Raw genomic sequence first — 21,876 nt, 5'->3', positions numbered from 1 at the left:
ACCCGTCCAAGATCAGACATACTGTTACAGGGTAGATAGAAGGGGAAGACTGATGGGTCGCCACAGGGGCGGCGCACCGTAAAGAAGGTAGGAAAAAGGGTAAACATGGGGGGAAAAAGAGATGAAAAAAGCAAGTTATAAGCTGAACATCCGACGGTATCATCATACTTCGCCTTGCGGAGCAGACAGCTTCTCCAAGATGTTAACCGGTTTGCCATTTAGTGCAGAAATCACAAAAGTCTGAGTGCCCCCAGCTCTGCCCAATCATTTGTGGTTGTTTGTCGATACAACGCTTACTCCAATTGGCAGATGTCCTGTTATCATGGTTCCGAATAGGTAGATGTCTTCAACGTCCTGGACTGGAAGACACTCCACTTCTCCCAAGAGTCTGTTGTGTGTCCAGCAACAACTGTTCCTTTAGGACAGGCAAGTTCCCCTAAACCCCATTTTTGTTGAGAGGCAAGTTGATCAATTTCATTGTTTAGATTTTTGGGAGCTGTGCAGAAAGACGATACAATAACGTTATGACAAGACGAAGAAGCAAGCAGGCGAAATAAAGGAGCGGGTAGGAAACATGTCAGCCTTCGATGAGAGCCAGAGCCAAACTGTCAATAGGACTTATCATGAATAAATTGACCAATTAACAGTTAATACACGTGATCGTTATTGATATCGGACGGTCTCAAGCATGGAAAATCGGTATTGTAATCGGTCACGTAAAAGCCTAATCAGAACATTCCTACTAAAAACTACAACATGGCGGACGGAGGGAAGACGCAGTTAAACATTGAGGAAGACTTCAGCACGTAAATAAAACCGCCCACAAAACGCGCAACTTGAAGGTGGTTTGTTGAAACATTTTGACCTAAGAACCACCATCACGTTATGTAGACCACAAGGAAGTGTTTTAAATGTAAAAAAAATCCTAATATGACCCCTTTAAAGCGTCTTAGCTCTTGCTACGTGCTACATGCTAATACTAGCTTGCCCTTTCCAGCCTAGCGCCGATCCAGAAGAGGCTTGACTCGGGTAATCCCTGGAAAGCTTTATTCACTGCACTCTGCCCTCGTGAGTGGCGCCAGATGATCTGGTGAAGTTGCTCACAAACATCAGGAGATTACAGGACGGTCTGGGCTGGTCCGGAGGAGAAAGAGAGGTCCTCGCTCATAACCACCGCACGAACATGTAGTCCAGGGGTGTCAGACTGGTTTTCGTTGAGGGCCACATTGCAGTTATGGCTGCTCGTATAACAATTATAATGTATAATCGCCTCATTACCGGTATGTTATTACACAATTCCCTATGGATTTAATGTTTTCATTTTTTAACGTACACATTGCTGGATAACATACTTGCGTTTGAAATCATAAGTCGGGGACAAGTATTTTATTCTGACAAAAATAGGTTGGAATATACAGTATGTTAATAATATAGGGGTGTCCCAACTTTTTCCAACCAGAGGCGCATACTAAAAAGTCAAAAGTATGCGGGGGCCATTTTGATGTATCAAATTTTCCGCACAGACTAAATTTTAGAAGAAAAAAATATTTTTACATATATTAGCAACAGATATATAAGTTGTGAAATGGGTTTATTGCACAGAAAGATTCTGTAAATGTTTATGTACATGCCTTAATTGTTGTCAAACGGTGTCTATAACACGGCAGTAAAACGGCGGATCAAACAGAAGTGGATCCAACTATTATGTTAGATCCACTATGGACTGGACTCTCACTATTATGTTAGATCCACTATGGACTGGACTCTCACACTATTATGTTAGTTCCACTATGGACTGGACTCACACTATTATGCTAGATCCACTATGGACTGGACTCTCACACTATTATGTTATATCCACTACGAACTGGACTCTCACACTATTATGCTAGATCCACTATGGACTGGACTCTAACACTATTATGTTAGATCCACTATGGACTGGACTCTCACACTATTATGCTAGATCCACTATGGACTGGACTCTCACACTATTATGTTAGATCCACTATGGACTGGACTCTAACACTATTATGTTAGATCCACTATGGACTGGACTCTCACACTATTATGTTAGATCCACTATGGACTGGACTCTCACACTATTATGCTAGATCCACTATGGACTGGACTCTCACACTATTATGCTAGATCCACTACGAACTGGACTCTCACACTATTATGTTAGATCCACTATGGACTGGACTCTCACTATTATGTTAGATCCACTATGGACTGGACTTTTACACTATTATGTTAGATCCACTATGGACTGGACTCTCACACTATTATGTTAGTTCCACTATGGACTGGACTCTCACACTATTATGCTAGATCCACTATGGACTGGACTCTCACACTATTATGTTAGATCCACTATGGACTGGACTCTCACACTATTATGCTAGATACACTATGGACTGGACTCTCACACTATTATGTTAGATCCACGATGGACTGGACTCTCACACTATTATGCTTGATCCGCTATGGACTGGACTCTCACACTATTATGTTAGATCCACTACGAACTGGACTCTCACACTATTATGCTAGATCCACTATGGACTGGACTCTAACACTATTATGTTAGATCCACTATGGACTGGACTCTCACACTATTATGTTAGATCCACGATGGACTAACATAATAGTGTTATGTTAGATCCACTACGAACTGGACTCTCACACTATTATGCTAGATCCACTATGGACTGGACTCTCACACTATTATGCTAGATCCACTACGAACTGGACTCTCACACTATTATGTTAGATCCACTATGGACTGGACTCTCACTATTATGTTAGATCCACTATGGACTGGACTCTCACACTATTATGTTAGATCCACTATGGACTGGACTCTCACTATTATGTTAGATCCACTATGGACTGGACTCTCACACTATTATGTTAGTTCCACTATGGACTGGACTCTCACACTATTATGCTGGATCCACTATGGACTGGACTCTCACACTATTATGTTATATCCACTACGAACTGGACTCTCACACTATTATGCTAGATCCACTATGGACTGGACTCTCACACTATTATGCTAGATCCACTATGGACTGGACTCTCACACTATTATGCTAGATCCACTATGGACTGGACTCTCACACTATTATGCTAGATCCACTATGGACTGGACTCTCACACTATTATGCTAGATCCACTATGGACTGGACTCTCACACTATTATGCTAGATACACTATGGACTGGACTCTCACACTATTATGTTAGATCCACGATGGACTGGACTCTCACACTATTATGCTTGATCCACTATGGACTGGACTCTCACACTATTATGTTAGATCCACTACGAACTGGACTCTCACACTATTATGCTAGATCCACTATGGACTGGACTCTAACACTATTATGTTAGATCCACTATGGACTGGACTCTCACACTATTATGTTAGATCCACGATGGACTAACATAATAGTGTTATGTTAGATCCACTACGAACTGGACTCTCACACTATTATGCTAGATCCACTATGGACTGGACTCTAACACTATTATGCTAGATCCACTATGGACTGGACTCTCACACTATTATGTTAGATCCACGATGGACTGGACTCTCACACTATTATGCTAGATCCACTACGAACTGGACTCTCACACTATTATGCTAGATCCACTATGGACTGGACTCTAACACTATTATGTTAGATCCACTATGGACTGGACTCTCACACTATTAAGTTAGATCCACTACGGACTGGACTCTCACACTATTATGCTAGATCCACTATGGACTGGACTCTCACACTATTATGCTAGATCCACTACGAACTGGACTCTCACACTATTATGCTAGATCCACTATGGACTGGACTCTCACACTATTATGTTAGATCCACGATGGACTGGACTCTCACACTATTATGTTATATCCACTACGATCTGGACTCTCACACTATTATGCTAGATCCACTATGGACTGGACTTTCACACTATTATGTTATATCCACTACGAACTGGACTCTCACAATATTATGCTAGATCCACTATGGACTGGACTCTCACACTATTATGTTAGATCCACTATGGACTGGACTCTCACACTATTATGTTAGATCCACTATGGACTGGACTCTCACACTATTATGTTAGATCCACTATGGACTGGACTCTCACGCTATTATGCTAGATCCACTATGGGCTGGACTCTCACACTATTATGTTAGATCCACTATGGACTGGACTCTCACACTATTATGCTAGATCCACTATGGACTGGACTCTCACACTATTATGTACGTAAGCTCAGGGGGGACAGAGCCTTCTCTGTTGCGGGCCCCAAACTCTGGAATGATCTTCCACTCCATGTGAGACAGGCCCCTTCTTTGGCTATTTTTAAGACCCGTCTTAAAACCCATTTTTATTCACTGGCTTTTAACCCAGCATGAGACTTTAAACTGTTTTTAACTTTTAACTTTTTTAACTGCTTTTTATCTAACAAAATTGTTCTTAGGGTAATTTTGTATTTGCTTTTTTAATGTGTATTTTACTTCTGTTTTAAATTTAATTTTTTAGTCTGTCCTTTGCCTTTATTTCTTTGTGGTGTACAGCCCTTTGTTTTTCAACTGTGGTTGTTTTTAAAGGGCTTTATAAATAAAGTTGGTATGGTATGGTATGGTATGTTAGATCCACGATGGACTGGACTCTCACACTATTATGCTTGATCCACTATGGACTGGACTCTCACACTATTGTGTTAGATCCACTACGAACTGGACTCTCACACTATTATGCTAGATCCACTATGGACTGGACTCTTAACACTATTATGTTAGATCCACTATGGACTGGACTCTCACACTATTGTGTTAGATCCACTACAAACTGGACTCTCACACTATTATGCTAGATCCACTATGGACTGGACTCTCACACTATTATGTTAGATCCACTATGGACTGGACTCTCACACTATTATGTTAGATCCACGATGGACTGGACTCTCACACTATTATGCTAGATCCACTATGGACTGGATTCTCACACTATTATGTTAGATCCACTATGGGCTGGACTCTCACACTATTATGTTAAATCCACGATGGACTGGACTCTCACACTATTATGCTAGATCCACTACGAACTGGACTCTCACACTATTATGCTAGATCCACTATGGACTGGACTCTTACACTATTATATTAGATCCACTATGGACTGGACTCTCTCACTATTATGTTAGATCTACTATGGACTGGACTCTCACTATTATGTTAGATCCACTATGGACTGGACTCTCACACTATTATGTTAGATCCACTATGGACTGGACTCTCTCACTATTATGTTAGATCTACTATGGACTGGACTCTCACTATTATGTTAGATCCACGATGGACTGGACTCTCACACTATTATGCTTGATCCACTATGGACTGGACTCTCACACTATTATGTTAGATCCACTACGAACTGGACTCTCACACTATTATGCTAGATCCACTATGGACTGATCTCTAACACTATTATGTTAGATCCACTATGGACTGGACTCTCACACTATTATGTTACATCCACGATGGACTGGACTCTCACACTATTATGCTAGATCCACTATGGACTGGACTCTCACACTATTATGTTAGATCCACTATGGGCTGGACTCTCACACTATTATGTTAGATCCACGATGGACTGGACTCTCACACTATTATGCTAGATCCACTACGAACTGGACTCTCACACTATTATGCTAGATCCACTATGGACTGGACTCTAAACACTATTATGTTAGATCCACTATGGACTGGAGTCTCACACTATTATGTTAGATCCACTATGGACTGGACTCTCACACTATTATTATAGATCCACTATGGACTGGACTCTCACACTATTATGTCAGATCCACGATGGACTGGACTCTCACACTATTATGCTATATCCACTATGGACTGGACTCTCACACTATTATGTTAGATCCACTATGGGCTGGATTCTCACACAATTATGTTAGATCCACGATGGACTGGACTCTCACACTATTATGCTAGATCCACTATGGACTGGACTCTCACACTATTATGTTAGATTCACTATGGACTGGACTCTCACACTATTATGTTAGATCCACTATGGACTGGACTCTCACGCTATTATGCTAGATCCACTATGGACTGGACTCTCACACTATTATGTTAGATCCACTATGGACTGGACTCTCACACTATTATGTTAGATCCACTATGGACTGGACTCTCACACTATTATGTTAGATCCACTATGGACTGGACTCTCACGCTATTATGCTAGATCCACTCTGGGCTGGACTCTCACACTATTATGTTAGATCCACTATGGACTGGACTCTCACACTATTATGCTAGATCCACTATGGACTGGGCTTATACTATTATGTTAGATCCTCTATGGACTGGACTCTCACACTATTATGCTAGATCCACTTGACGTCCATTGCATTGGTTGCCCGGGGGGGGGTTTCTTGCCCTTATGTGGGATCTGAGCCGAGGATGTCGTTGTGGCTTGTGCAGCCCTTTGAGACACTCGTGATTTAGGGCTATATAAGTAAACATTGATTTATTGACTTTGAGAAGTCATTGTCATGGACCCGCTAGCTGCGCAAGCTAGTGCTCCAATCAGCTAAACAGACTCAATAATTCCACGGTGATGTTTTGGTGAATTTACTGAGGAATTTGTGAAACTGAAACAATATAAAAAGAATGCCGTTGTAAGTTAATAATACTAACACAGACACTCGTAAATGTTTTAGCATATTAGCTAATGCTAACGAAGCTCGATTGATTACATTACGATAGCACGTACAAATACTGTGTGCATGAAAACACTCCTACAGACATCACACATGGGACCCTATAGTAAGTAAGAATTGTTTTAGTTATATTATAAAACTTACAAACGCTGCTTGGAGCGATGAATGAAGAACCCATACGAGTAGAAACGCTATGGACGGTTATACTTTCGGTTCAAGGCATTAAAACAGAGTACATTTTTATTCCAGCAAACTCGTTTAAAGGAGGGCGCCATCGCTCAAACAATAACGAACCATTTCAGTCCTCTGCTTGGGTTTGATAAAAACTATTGAACACCAAACTTTATGGTCACTTGCGAAGAAAAAGTCATAGATTAGCCGCAGGGTGTTAAGCATAGGGAAAAAAAATAGCTCCTTATAGTCCGGAATTTATGGTATTTTTATTGCGTTAAAAATGTTAAAAACAGACGTTGCATATATTTAAAGACACAACTTAGTGTCAAAGTTTACAATTATTGTTACAGTGGTAAAAAAAAAACAAAAAAACAACAACAAATAGATGTAATATAAGGAGGAAAAAGCTAAAATTTTGGTACAAATAATAATATACTGTCGCTTATTATACAAAGTTTTGTCTTTAAATACTGTATATATATATATATATATATTAGAGTGTTCGCCCTGATATCGGTAGGTTGTGAGTTCAAACCCCGGCCGAGTCATACCAAAGACTATAAAAAATGGGACCCATTACCTCCCTGCTTTACACTCAGCATCAAGGGTTGGAATTGGGGGTTAAATCGCCAAAAATGATTCCCGGGCGTGGCCACCGCTGCTCCCCTCACCTCCCAGGGGGTGATCAAGGGTGATGGGTCAAATGCGGAGAATAATTTTGCCACACCTCGTGTGCGTGTGTGACAATTATTGGTACTTTAACTTAAATAAATATATATATATATATATATATGGCCCTGAATTCCTTTCAGTATGCGAAGTTTGAACACCCCTGAGTTATTACTATCACTTGTTTAGCTTTTTTCACATTACATTACACATTTTTCCTCTTCTTTTTACATTTGTGGGCCAACAAAACTGTAGTTGTATGCTGCACTTTGGACAGCCGGGTGTTCATAAAACATTTTTTGCACGGTCACATAGTTGTCTAGTTTAAAAGACATACAATTGAATGCAGTTCATGCAATTTTTCTGGTAGAATTGAAAGAATAAATATGTTTAATAAGAAAGAGTGAAGTGCACATCATTTCCCAGACTTTTGCGAGCCACATAAAATGACGTGCTGGGCCAGGTCACATGTGATGTAGTCCATTAACTCAGGCCGGGTGCCGGGAGGCCGCTTTTAGAGCCCAGACCCACCATCCGAGTCACGAAGCAAGCCTGGAGCTCTTTGCTTTGTTAGCGCTCCATCTTGCTCTGCTAACTTGCCACAAAGACACCGCAGAATGTTTGATGTCACTTCACATCAGCAGGGGTGGACGGCCAAAGATCCGAAGGTGATCTGGCGTTTGAACAATGTCGTCTGTCGTCAGCTCGTGTGCTAACTTCGTGTCACTGTTAGCACTTCGTCTTTGCTAGCAAGACAGATTTGTTTATTCCATTTTTGTGGAGCAAACAGCTGCAAGGCTCAAGTGCACCATCAGCCAGATTAGACGCATCAGTGACATCAGATTAAACAGACGTCTGTCCTGCGCTGCAGATGGTGCTGGCCCCGCCCCCAAAAGCTGCCATCGCTCATGATGTCATCACTTGTCGTTATCTCTTGTAAATAATCGATTCATCACGATTTTTAATCGAATCACAAACATTTTTTACGTTTTTTTTTTTTTAATTGAGCAGACTGGAGAATAATTCTCACAAAAACTCATATAAATGCCCTGTCAGATATTAAAACATATTTGGGGAGAATTATTGACAATGAAAATAATTTTCATTCTTAAATTAATTTTTTAAAAATTTGGCTCCAGTAAAAAATTATTTTTCTCATGCAGGGCAAAATACCTGACGCTTGAGCAGTGCTTATTACTTATACATTGTTTTAACACTAAATTCTGGTATATATTGTGTCTGCTGATGTAGTTATAATGTAGTTATAAAAATAAAAAAGCCGATACCGATTTACATCAAAATGCCAAATATCGCTACCGATAATTGGTTGCTCTCTAATGTATATTTATAAACAATTATATAGCTAGGTTGCAATCACGTGACCTAGAGCCACTTCCGGGTTTCAGGCGAGGGTCTCAGCCCCTTTAGACTACTGTTTATTGACCTGAATATGTGCAGGTTTAGGCGTATTTTGAAAGGTTTAGAGCAGGGGTTCCCAAATTGGACAAATTGTATATATGTACACTACCGTTCAAAAGTTTGGGTTCACATTGAAATGTCCTTATTTTTGAAGGAAAAGCACTGTACTTTTCAATGAAGATAACTTTAAACTAGTCTTAACTTTAAAGAAATACACTCTATACATTGCTAATGTGGTAAATGACTATTCTAGCTGCAAATGTCTGGTTTTTGGTGCAATATCTACATAGGTGTATAGAGGCCCATTTCCAGCAACTATCACTCCAGTGTTCTAATGGTACTTTGTGTTTGCTCATTGGCTCAGAAGGCTAATTGATGATTAGAAAACCCTTGTGCAATCATGTTCACACATCTGAAAACAGTTTAGCTCGTTACAGAAGCTACAAAACTGACCTTCCTTTGAGCAGATTGAGTTTCTGGAGCATCACATTTGTGGGGTCAATTAAACGCTCAAAATGGCCAGAAAAAGAGAACTTTCATCTGAAACTCGACAGTCTATTCTTGTTCTTAGAAATGAAGGCTACTCCACAAAATTGTTTGGGTGACCCCAAACTTTTGAACGGTAGTGTATATATATATATATATATATATATATATATATATATATATATATATATATATATATATATATATATATATATATATATATATATATATTCCGAGCGCGATGATGTCACGTTATCGATGGGAAAATGCATTTTTAGATAATATGATTTGCTTAGAAAATGGAGTAGAAAGGACAGATTAAAAATAATATTAAACGTTTTTTTTTTGTTTTTTTTTTAACTTGGGACTTCCCGCGGGCTGGATTTTGGGGGACCCCTGGTTTAGAGTCAAATATAAAAGCGATAATAAAAAAATATTTTAAATGGGATGGAGTGCATTTTTACGCTCTTAAGAAAAATATATTTTTTATATAAAGCTAAAGCATTTATCATCACCAAGGCGTTAGTGCCACCTCACTTCACTTGACACAAGGATTTAGAGAAGAAAAGATTGCAGGCACATCATGTCTCTACGTCTGAGGGGTCCACAAATTAAACATTAATCGGTGAAAGACAAAGTTGGATTTATTCGTTCATCGCTAACATATTTGATTGACATAACGAGTGCTGTTGTGATCGTGACGCTAATGAGAAAAAGGATACGTTTGTTTGCAGTTGATTTCCTGCTACAAATATTAGTCTCATCTCCAATTCATGTCTGCAGTTGTTTTTATGCTCTGAAGTTGATATTTTGTCTTAAATATTTAGCTGTTGTTCAGCAATGTTTGCTCGCGATATCAATACATCTATGCTAATGAGTCTACCAGAGATGTATTCATCCACTTTATTAATACTAATAAGGACATTTTCTTGATGCTAACAAATATCACCAAAGACGCTATAATGTGGTCATCCGTGTCAAAAAAACCACTCGGCTTTTCTGCACAACAACAACTAAGCTTTTAGTTTGTTATGAAAATGAACAATGAAAATACGGTGGATTGGACCGACATTCACAATATTTATTAGTAGGACTTAACATGATGTTAGTTTATTTGCTCAAGCAGGTCTTGTAGTTATATTTACGCATAGCAACCACAAAAGAACCAAAAACTAATGTGATCTCTTGTCCTTTAGTTCTGCTCTCAAACACTACTAATGAAGTAGGGAATACACTGGATTGCATCACAGAAAGTTTCTTCAACTAATCAAATGTTCAAACAAACATGTTTTGCTTTAATGTTGGTCATTACGGTGGTACTTGGGGAAAAAAGTTTGAGAACCTGTGTTCTAGATTCTAAATCATGCCTCTCACCTGGATAGTAAAAGGGTGTGGACATAAACCGAGAAGTTGGTAAATTTTGACATCCAACTAAGACCCAGAGATGGCCAGAAAGACAGGAAAAGACGCTCGTTTGCGGCCATATTTTTTATTAACCCTTCACTAGGCATACTATTAATTCTTCAGAAGATACACTACCGTTCAAAAGTTTGGGGTCACCCAAACAATTTTGTGGAATAGCCTTAATTTCTAAGAACAAGAATAGACTGTCGAGTTTCAGATGAAAGATCTCTTTTTCTGGCCATTTTGAGCGTTAAATTGACCCCACAAATGTGATGCTCCAGAAACTCAATCTGCTCAAAGGAAGGTCAGTTTTGTAGCTTCTGTAACGAGCTAAACTGTTTTCAGATGTGTGAACATGATTGCACAAGGGTTTTCTAATCATCAATTAGCCTTCTGAGCCAATGAGCAAACACATTGTACCATTAGAACACTGGAGTGATAGTTGCTAGCAATGTATAGAGTGTATTTCTTTAAAGTTAAGACTAGTTTAAAGTTATCTTCATTGAAAAGTACAGTGCTTTTCCTTAAAAAATAAGGACATTTCAATGTGACCCCAAACTTTTGAACGGTAGTGTATAAACATCTCATCAGTCGGTATCCCAGTGAGAGCAGACGTTGTACAGTAAGTGATTGTGTGTAGTTCATATTTCGTGTTTAGCACTTAGCAATACGGCTACACGATGCTTAGTGTTTCAACATGTTATTATGAATGTTACTACATTACATATATACTTACTGTGTGTATATAAAACCTTAATGGGGGTTTTTGGATGGGTTTTTTTAGCGCTTTAGAACAACTACCATAGACTTCATTGTTAGCTGACTTTTATTAACTTTTATTTACAATTTAGAATGCATAAATAAAAAAAACCTGTAATCGGCTTACATAAGGATTGTGAATGATAGGCAACATTTAAAAAATAAGTGCAGTTAAAAATGAGCCTGTGTGAGGTTAGGAGTGCAAAAGGGTGTGCACACACACACACACACACACACACACAGACACACACACTCACAGACACACACACTCACCATGTGCTGAGCTGCTGCAGCCTCCAAATAGTCAGTCGTCTTGTTTATCTGCATCACATCCTTCTGTCCGCTCCTCAAGGATGTGAAGTGTCCTAACAAGTCTGCATCCTTAACAGCTGGACCACACTTGAATCTGAACGCTCCTCCTCCTCCTCCTCCTCATCCTCATCATCCTCCTCATCCTCATCATCACTGCTCTGTCAGCTGCCTGCATCTCTCTCACACACACACACGCACGCACAGCTGCTGAGGGCGAGCGAGGGTCATGTGATGCGGAGACATATACAGTAAAAGACCACACGCTGATGCTAATGATGTGTGTTCGTTTTTCTATCCTAGTGGGACTAAAACCTGATATTTGGCCCACGCAGGTCCAAAGCATTGAACTACTGTAAATAGAAAATGCATTTCTTAAACATTTTGAAATGCCCCGCTTGTAGGTCAATTTTCATGATTTCGGTGTGTGAAGTGTGTATGACAAGTGTTCAAGCGTAGGTACTGCAGTGTGTGTATTGGTGCCCAATTCCTGACGTGTGTGTGTGCGTGTAACTTCTCAATGAAAGGACAGAGCTGAAGGAGATCAATCAATGCTCAAAGGGGCGGGGCTTGTATTGTGCTGCCATCATGTGGTGTGGTGTTGCCATGGCAATACCCCTTATTAAATACAATTCTGCAATACCCGCACACACACGACAATGTCCTCCATTAGGACAAGGTCTCATCTCTTTGCTGTTTGTTTACCTTGACAGTGCGTTCTTTTCTACTCTTTCAGTCGTGGGTCTGCAGATGTCGCTGGACTTGCTGGAGAAAAGATTCTGGGACATCACCAAGCAGGTGAGCCGAGCACCTGTGACTCCCACAACGCCCGTCACTCGCTTGAGTCGCTACGACTGTCACTCGCTTAAGTCGCCCTGCCCGTCGCTTGCTTACAGTACGACTCCTGTCATGGGCTTATGTCGCGGCGCCCGTCGCTGATTACATGGAGGGGCCTCACCGGGGCGTCCCGCCTTTCTTTCAAAACATGTTAGCAATATTTTCAATATTTTAGTATTAATAAAGTATTTGAATATATATATACATATATAATATACATGGGAAGACCATGTCTCCCGGCTGGCCTGGGAACGCCACGGGATCCCCTGGGAAGAGCTGGAAGAAGTAGCTGGGGAGAAGGAAGTCTGCGGTTCCCTGCTTAGTCTGCTGCCCCCGCGACCCGACCTCGGATAAGCGTAAGAAGATGGATGAATAATATACATATTAGAGATGCGCGGTTTGCGGACACAACTGCGGAGTCCGCGGATAATCCGCGGGTCGGGCGGATGCATGACGAAAAAAATAGATTTTAAATAGATTCAGGCGGGTGGCGGTTGAACCAATTCGGAAATATATATACATAGTTAAATGTTGTTACCCACATATGAAAAACGAGCAGCACTCTTTGAAACAGGCAATTATTCACCAGGGCACTGCTGCAGCTGTCACGCCAAATTTCTTCCCCCCCTACAAACCCCCCCACCCCCCCCATTTACTTCCGGGGCTGCGTCCAATAAAGTCACAAAGTTGCCGGGGGTCTTTAACCGGCACGCGACTGTCCTGTTTCGCGCCTGTACAAAAAAAAAAAACAATAATCGATTTCGTCAGATTCCAGCAGCTGTCAAAGACGAAGTATCCTTCCAGCGACGGGCAGTCAAAGCCGAAGTGCTATCGATCGCTGTCAATGACGTAAGAGGAAACATGACCAGGGAAGTAAATGGGGGCGGGGGAAGGTTTTTGTAGGAGGAAGAAATTTGGCGTGACACAGCACACCACAACACAACAGAAGAAGAAAAGATGGCAACGCCGGCAGCAAACGTGGTACGCGACAAACTAAAAAAGGGAACACTAAAGACCAGGGAAAAAAATAACAATAATAGTCAACACTTTCTTAATGGAAATGACAATAATATTATCAATCAATCAATCAATGTTTATTTATATAGCCCTAAATCACAAGTGTCTCAAAGGGCTTAATATCTCTTAGCCTCTAATGCGTGGCCAAGAGATATTAATGCGTGGCACGCATTGAATGTCTCTGCTGCATTGGATCAGTCTCCTTTCTTTAACAGGCAAAAGCTTTCTAACCTCACTAATGCCTTGCATCGTCTATATTAGATATATAACAACGGGTGGGTGGCGGGCGGTTGTGGTTTTTTTGTGATGCGGTTGCGGATGAAATAATTGCCTATCCGCGCATCTCTAATACATATATACACTACCGTTCAAAAGTTTGGGGTCACATTGAAATGTCCTTATTTTTGAAGGAAAAGCACTGTACTTTTCAATGAAGATAACTTTAAACTAGTCTTAACTTTAAAGAAATACACTCTATACATTGCTAATGTGGTAAATGACTATTCTAGCTGCAAATGTCTGGTTTTTGGTGCAATATCTACATAGGTGTATAGAGGCCCATTTCCAGCAACTATCACTCCAGTGTTCCAATGGTACAATGTGTTTGCTCATTGGCTCAGAAGGCTAATTGATGATTAGAAAACCCTGGTGCAATCATGTTCACACATCTGAAAACAGTTTAGCTCATTACAGAAGCTACAAAACTGACCTTCCTTTGAGCAGATTGAGTTTCTGGAGCATCACATTTGTGGGGTCAATTAAACGCTCAAAATGGCCAAAAAAAGAGAACTTTCATCTGAAACTCGACAGTCTATTCTTGTTCTTAGTAATGAAGGCTATTCCACAAAATTGTTTGGGTGACCCCAAACTTTTGAACGGTAGTGTATGTGTGTATCCATATACAGTATGTATATATATATATAGATACACACACTGTATATATACATATATTTTGTATATCTAAGAAGCACTATCCATTTTTGATGGGTCATAAAAAAAACAGTCTGACCTGATTGTACATTTGACGGTTTGTAGCGTGCAACGTGTATATTGAATGACAAAATACACAAATGTAGATATTTATTGTAACAGTGATACTGGCGTGAAAGATTCCTTCAATGCACAATTACATTTCTGCATTATTTGGACTCGCACACGTGCACAGATGCAGGGTGTGCATCAATTCCAATGGGAGGAGTATGTTAGCATTTGAGTTGAGCTGAATCGGTACCCGGCAGTGCTGGTCGGTACTTAGAAATATACCAAATTTGGTACGTCACATGACTTTTGTGATGATGACGCCCAAAACAGCAAACCCTCACTGGTGTTGTGTTTTAGGAACCCACTCATTCTTTTGAACTTTGACCTATTTAACCATTCATTCTACATCTTGCAGGACAGCGACACAGACGTGAGTACTTTTTACTTCGTTAGCCACTCATCCATTTGTCATGTTCGTCATGATGAATTGACCTTTGACCTGTGTGTGTCCCAGTGTTCCAACGTGGAAGGTTTATGTCCTCTCAGCTGTGAAAGTCCCGTAAGTACACGTCACGCCACCAGCGTGACGCGAGATGACAACTAAACTAACTTCCTGTGCAGGACCTCAACTGCTTCCTGGTGGACACCAACGGCTTCGTTCTGCTGTCCAAAGACCGGAAAGAGGTGAGACACTCATTAGTAGGTCCACTCCACAGCAACATCTGTCTGGATTTATTCTCCTAATCTTTTTTAGCACATCATCACATGACCAGGGGCGGGGCTTAACCTTAACACATACACACACACACACACACACATGCAGCATGTTAAAGGACAGCAATGTGTGTGTGATGGGCATCAAGCTAAGTAATGAGGAGCATAGTCCAACATTAATAAGGATTAATGGCCATCATGGTCCAAAAGAAGTGCTTAATCGCAGCCACATCAAATTAAGTCCCCAACATTAGAAAAGGCACCAGCTGCCATTTTAGCAATATTTAAGGGTCTTTAAATATGTTTGCTATCTTTAAGTGTCTATAAACATGTTAGCAATATTTAAGTGTCTATAAACATGTTAGCAATATTTAAGTGTCTATAAACATGTTAGCAATATTTAAGTGTCTATAAACATGTTAGCAATATTCAAGTGTCTACAAACATGTTAGCAATATTTAAGTGTCTATAAGCATGTTAGCAATATTTAAGTGTCTATAAACATGTTAGCAATATTCAAGTGTCTATAAACATGTTAGCAATATTCAAGTGTCTATAAACATGTTAGCATTATTTAAGTGTCTATAAGCATGTTAGCAATAATTGTCTATAAGCATGTTAGCAATAATTAAGTGTCTATAAACATGTTAGTAATATTTAAGTGTCTATAAACATGTTAGCAATATTTAAGTGTCTATAAACATTTTAGCAATATTCAAGTGTCTATAAACATGTTAGCAATAATTAAGTGTCTATAAGCATGTTAGCAATATTTAAGTATGTATAAACATGTTAGCAATATTTAAGTGTTTATAAGTGTCTATAAACACGTTAGAAATAATTAAATGTCCATAAGCATGTAAGCAATATTTAAGTGTCAATAAAACATGTTAGCAAAAATTAAGTGTCTATAAACATGTTAGCAATATTTAAGTGTCTATAAACATGTTAGCAATATTTAAGTATGTATGAACATGTTAGCAATATTTAAGTGTCTATAAACATGTTAGCAGTATTTAAGTATGTATAAACATGTTAGCAATATTTAAGTGTCTATAAACATGTTAGCAATATTTAAGTATGTATGAACATGTTAGCAATATTTAAGTGTCTATAAACATGTTAGCAATATTTAAGTATGTATGAACAATTTAGCAATACTTAAGTGTCTATAAGCATGTTAGCAATATTTAAGTATGTATAAACATGTTAGCAATATTTAAGTGTCTATAAACATGATAGCAATATTTAAGTATGTATAAACATGTTAGCAATATTTAAGTGTTTATAAGTGTCTATAAACACGTTAGAAATAATTAAGTGTCTATAAGCATGTAAGCAATATTTAAGTGTCAATAAAACATGTTAGCAAAAATTAAGTGTCTATAAACATGTTAGCAATATTTAAGTGTCTATAAACATGTTAGCAATATTTAAGTGTCTATAAGCAGGTTAGCAATATTTAAGTGTCTATAAGCATGTTAGCAATATTTAAGTATGTATGAACATGTTAGCAATATTTAAGTGTCTATAAACATGTTAGCAATACTTAAGTGTCTATAAGCATGTTAGCAATATTTAAGTGTCTATAAGCAGGTTAGCAATATTTAAGTGTCTATAAAACATGTTAGCAATATTTAAGTGTCTATAAACATGTGAGCAATATTTAAGTGTCCATAAAATTTTAGCAATATTTAAGTGTTAATAAAATATGTTAGCAATAATTAAGTGTTTATAAACATGTTAGCAATACTTAAGTGTCTATAAACATGTTAGCAATACTTAAGTGTCTATAAGCATGTTAGCAATATTTAAGTATGTATAAATATGTTAGCAATATTTAAGTGTCTATAAGCAGGTTAGCAATATTTAAGTGTCTATAAAACATGTTAGCAATATTTAAGCGTCTATAAACATGTGAGCAATATTTAAGTGTCCATAAAATTTTAGCAATATTTAAGTGTTAATAAAATATGTTAGCAATAATTAAGTGTTTATAAACATGTTAGCAATATTTAAGTGTCTATCAAAATGTTAGCAATAATTAAGTGTCTATAAACATGTTAGCAATAATTAAGTGTCTATAAACATGTTAGCAATAATTAAGTGTCTATAAACATGTTAGCAATAATTAAGTGTCTATTAAACATGTTAGCAATATTTAAGTGTCTATCAAAATGTTAGCAATAATTAAGTGTCTATAAACATGTTAGCAATAATTAAGTGTCTATAAACATGTTAGCAATAATTAAGTGTCTATAAACATGTTAGCAATAATTAAGTGTCTATAAACATGTTAGCAATAATTGTCTATAAACATGTTAGCAATAATTAAGTGTCTATTAAACATGTTAGCAATATTTAAGTGTCTATCAAAATGTTAGCAATAATTAAGTGTCTATAAACATGTTAGCAATAATTAAGTGTCTATAAACATGTTAGCAATATTTAAGTGTCTATAAACATGTTAGCAATATTTAAGTGTCTATAAACATGTTAGCAATATTTCAGTGTTTATAAACATGTTAGCAATATTTAGGTGTTAGTAAAACATATTGGTAATATTTAAGTGTTAATAAAAAATGTTAGCAGTATTTAAGTGTTGATAAAATATATTAGCAATATTTATTCATATTTGTTAATAACTATTTATTAAACTATGTTAGCAGTATTTGAATGTTAATAAAACATTATAGCATTATTTAAGTGTTAATAAAACATGTTAGTAGTATTTAGGTGTCTATGAAGTGTTAGTAAAATGTGTGGTAATAATTAAGTGTTAATAAAATATATTAATAAAACATGTTGGCAATATTTAAGTGTTAATGAAATGTTTTAAAACAACATGTTCACAATATTTAGGTGTTCATAAATGTGTTGGCAATATTTAATTGTGAATCAAACATGTTAGTAATATTTTAGTCTTAATAAATGTGTTACCAAAATTTTCATTGTTATAACATTTTAGTAATATTTAAGTATTATTAAATAATTTTAGCAATATCTGATTTTTTTTTTTTTTACATTTGTTAATAAATGTGTTAGCAATATTTAAATGTTATTAAAACATGTTGGTAATATTTAAGTTTGATTAAAACATGTTGGCAATATTTGAATGTTAATACAAATGTTAGCCTTATTTAAGTGTTAATAAGACATGTTAGCAATATTTTAGTGTTTATAAAACATGGTAGTGGTTTTTAAGTTTTATTAAAATATGTTAGCAATATTTGAATGTTAATAAAAAATGTTAGCAATAATTAAGTGTTAAAACATTTAAGTAGTATTTAAATGTTGATAAACGTGTTTGCAATATTTAGGTGTTAAAAAATGTGATAATAAAGCATGTTAGTTTTCTAAGGGCATTCAGTTCAATATGTAACAAATATTGAAGTGTTAATAAAAGATGTTTTATGAAGACGTCCGTGCACTAAAACACACATATTGTTTAGCAAGTGTACAACAAAAGACAAAAAAGTGTAAAATGCTGAATAAAGTATTTGCAGCGAGCTAAGACAAAGTAGAAGAGCGCTACACAACAGCACCATCTGCTGGCAGAAAGAAGTACTTCATCATTAATTGTGATGCTGACAATAACACAACAACATTGTGTTGTTGTTGTTGTTGTTGTTGTTGTTGTTTGTAGGTCGGCAGCTTCTTCGGCGAGGTGGACGGTTCTGTCATGGCGACGCTCATCAAGATGGGATTCTTCAAAAAGTACAGCTTGTCTTCTTTCACTGCACACCTGTGTTGTGTTGTGTTCACCTTTTATGTTGTTGTGTTCACCTTTTATGTTGTGTTCTTTTCCAGAGTGTCCTTGTTTGACTACCAGGCCATGTGCAAGAACAGTCATCATCACACCAGCAATGCACGTTCTCTGCTCAGCGTGAGTGTGTACTCGCTACACACCTTGTGTACTCACTACACACCTTGTGTGCTCACTAGATATTGTGTACTCTCTACACATCTTGTGTACTCACTACACACCTTGTGTGCTCACTAGATATTGTGTACTCACTACATATCTTCTGTACTCGCTCCACATCTTGTGTACTCACTACACACCTTGTGTGCTCACTAGATATTGTGTACTCGCTACACATCTTGTGTACTCACTACACACCTTGTGTACTCACTAGATATTGTGTACTCACTACATATCTTCTGTACTCGCTCCACATCTTGTGTACTCACTACACACCTTGTGTGCTCACTAGATATTGTGTACTCACTACATATCTTCTGTACTCGCTCCATATCTTGTGTACTCACTACACACCTTGTGTACTCACTAGATATTGTGTACTCACTACATATCTTCTGTACTCGCTCCACATCTTGTGTACTCACTACACACCTTGTGTGCTCACTAGATATTGTGTACTCACTACATATCTTCTGTACTCGCTCCATATCTTGTGTACTCACTACACACCTTGTGTACTCACTACACACCTTGTGTACTCACTACACACCTTGTGTACTCACTACACACCTTGTGTACTCACTAGATATTGTGTACTCACTACATATCTTCTGTACTCGCTACAAATCTTGTGTAGTCGCTACACATCTTGTGTACTTGTTACATCTTATGTACTCGCTACATCTTGTGCACTCGCTTCATCTAGTGTACTCGCTACACATTTTGTGTACCTCGCTACATCTTGTGTATATCTTGCTACATCTTGTGTACTCGCTACAAATCTTGTGTAGTCGCTACACATCTTGTGTACTTGTTACATCTTATGTACTCACTACATCTTGTGCACTCGCTTCATCTAGTGTACTTGCTACACATTTTGTGTAATCACTCCACATCTTGTGTATATCTTGCTACATCTTGTGTACTCGCTACAAATCTTGTGTAGTCTTTACACATCTTGTGTACTTGTTACATCTTATGTACTCGCTACATCTTGTGCACTCGCTTCATCTAGTGTACTCGCTTCATCTAGTGTACTCGCTACACATTTTGTGTACCTCGCTACATCTTGTGTACTCACTACACGTCTTGTGTACATCCTGTGAACTCGCTACACAGCTTGTGTACTCGCTACATCTTGTGCACTTGCTTCATCGAGTGTACTCTCTAGACATTTTGTGTACTCTCTCCACATCTTGTGTACCTCGCTGCATCTTGCGCACTCACTAAACATGCTGTGAACTGGCTACACGTCTTATGTACTCGCTACACATTCTGTGTACTCACCACATCTTGTATACTCATTACACGTCGTTGTGTACTCGCTACATGTTGTGTACTCACTACCATCTTGTGTACTCACTAGACATCTTGTGCACTCGCTTCATCTAGTGTACTCGCTACACATTTTGTGTGCTCCTTACATGTCTTGTGCACTCGCTTCATCTAGTGTACTCGCTACACATGTTGTGTATTCAGTAAATGTTGTGTACTCACTACACTTGTAGTGTACTCACTACATGTTTTTACACGCTACATGTTGTGTACTTGCCACATCTTGTGTACTCACTACATCTTTTGTACTCACATCCTGTGTACTCGCCATATGTTGTGTACTCACTACATCTTTTGTACTCACACCTTGTCTACTCGCCATATGTTGTGTACTCATCACATCTTGTGTACTCGCTACACATCTTGTGTGCTCATTAGATATTGTGTACTCACTACACATCTTGTGTACTCACTACATGTTGTGTACTCACGACACATTTTGTGTACACACTACATGTTTTTTTTACTCGCTACATGTTGTGCACTTGCCACATCTTGTGTACTCGACACAAATTGTGTACTTGTTGTGTACTCGGCACATGTACAAGTCAAAGAAAAGTGTCATACTTGTGTGTACTGCAGTACAACTGTGTGTTTTGCTCCTGCAGCCTTTAAACGTTGCCATGGCGATACTGCGATGGATCTTCTCCAAAGGTCTCATGTGAGTAATAATCATTTTTAGCAGTTTTTTCACATTTTAAATCATAGAAGGTTTTTATGATTATGAAATATTCATAAATAATCAGAGGTGTAGTAAGGAGTAGCGGCTAACGTCCTTCCACAGTGCTTCTAAGTCACTAATCCTCTCCTCCATGATGGCAATTAAAGTACTATTATCACTGGAGTAGCGTGAAGAGCTCACACGCGAGGACACAATAAGTCATGCTAGAGCTCTTGAATGTAAACAAAGGCGGGCAGATTGATACAAATATCAACAGTAACGATACCAAGTATCGTATCAGATTATAGTCAATACCACAGTGATTAGAGTGATATTTTTTTTAATATCACAAAATCTTTCATTTTAATTTGTTTTTACATTTTTAAACTTGGACGCTGCAGGACTTTAA

At 38.1% G+C, this 21,876-nt stretch overlaps 2 protein-coding genes across 3 annotated transcripts in view; one reads left to right on the top strand and one right to left on the bottom strand.

Moving 5' to 3' along the window:
• The window catches only part of LOC133646949 (leucine-rich repeat and transmembrane domain-containing protein 2-like), a 16,982-nt gene extending 4,886 nt beyond the window's left edge, over nt 1-12,096 (bottom strand). The window contains exon 1 of the mRNA XM_062042905.1: nt 11,962-12,096. The gene's annotated coding sequence lies outside the window, so the exon portion shown is untranslated. The remainder of the gene's footprint in view (nt 1-11,961) is intronic.
• Nucleotides 1-21,876, top strand: part of LOC133646945 (voltage-dependent calcium channel subunit alpha-2/delta-4-like) — an 83,827-nt gene that overhangs the window by 54,694 nt on the left and 7,257 nt on the right. For both annotated transcript variants that reach the window (XM_062042898.1, XM_062042897.1), the window contains exons 30-36: nt 12,734-12,795; nt 15,248-15,262; nt 15,347-15,391; nt 15,454-15,516; nt 19,193-19,263; nt 19,357-19,432; nt 21,415-21,467. In XM_062042898.1, the coding sequence (XP_061898882.1) occupies nt 12,734-12,795; nt 15,248-15,262; nt 15,347-15,391; nt 15,454-15,516; nt 19,193-19,263; nt 19,357-19,432; nt 21,415-21,467 (385 nt within the window). The remainder of the gene's footprint in view (nt 1-12,733; nt 12,796-15,247; nt 15,263-15,346; nt 15,392-15,453; nt 15,517-19,192; nt 19,264-19,356; nt 19,433-21,414; nt 21,468-21,876) is intronic.

The sequence above is a fragment of the Entelurus aequoreus genome, linkage group LG03 (assembly GCF_033978785.1).
Source record: "Entelurus aequoreus isolate RoL-2023_Sb linkage group LG03, RoL_Eaeq_v1.1, whole genome shotgun sequence".
In the NCBI taxonomy this organism is placed as follows: domain Eukaryota; kingdom Metazoa; phylum Chordata; class Actinopteri; order Syngnathiformes; family Syngnathidae; genus Entelurus; species Entelurus aequoreus.
Note: the sequence above shows the minus strand (reverse complement) of the source record. Positions and strands in the feature narration are given on the sequence as shown.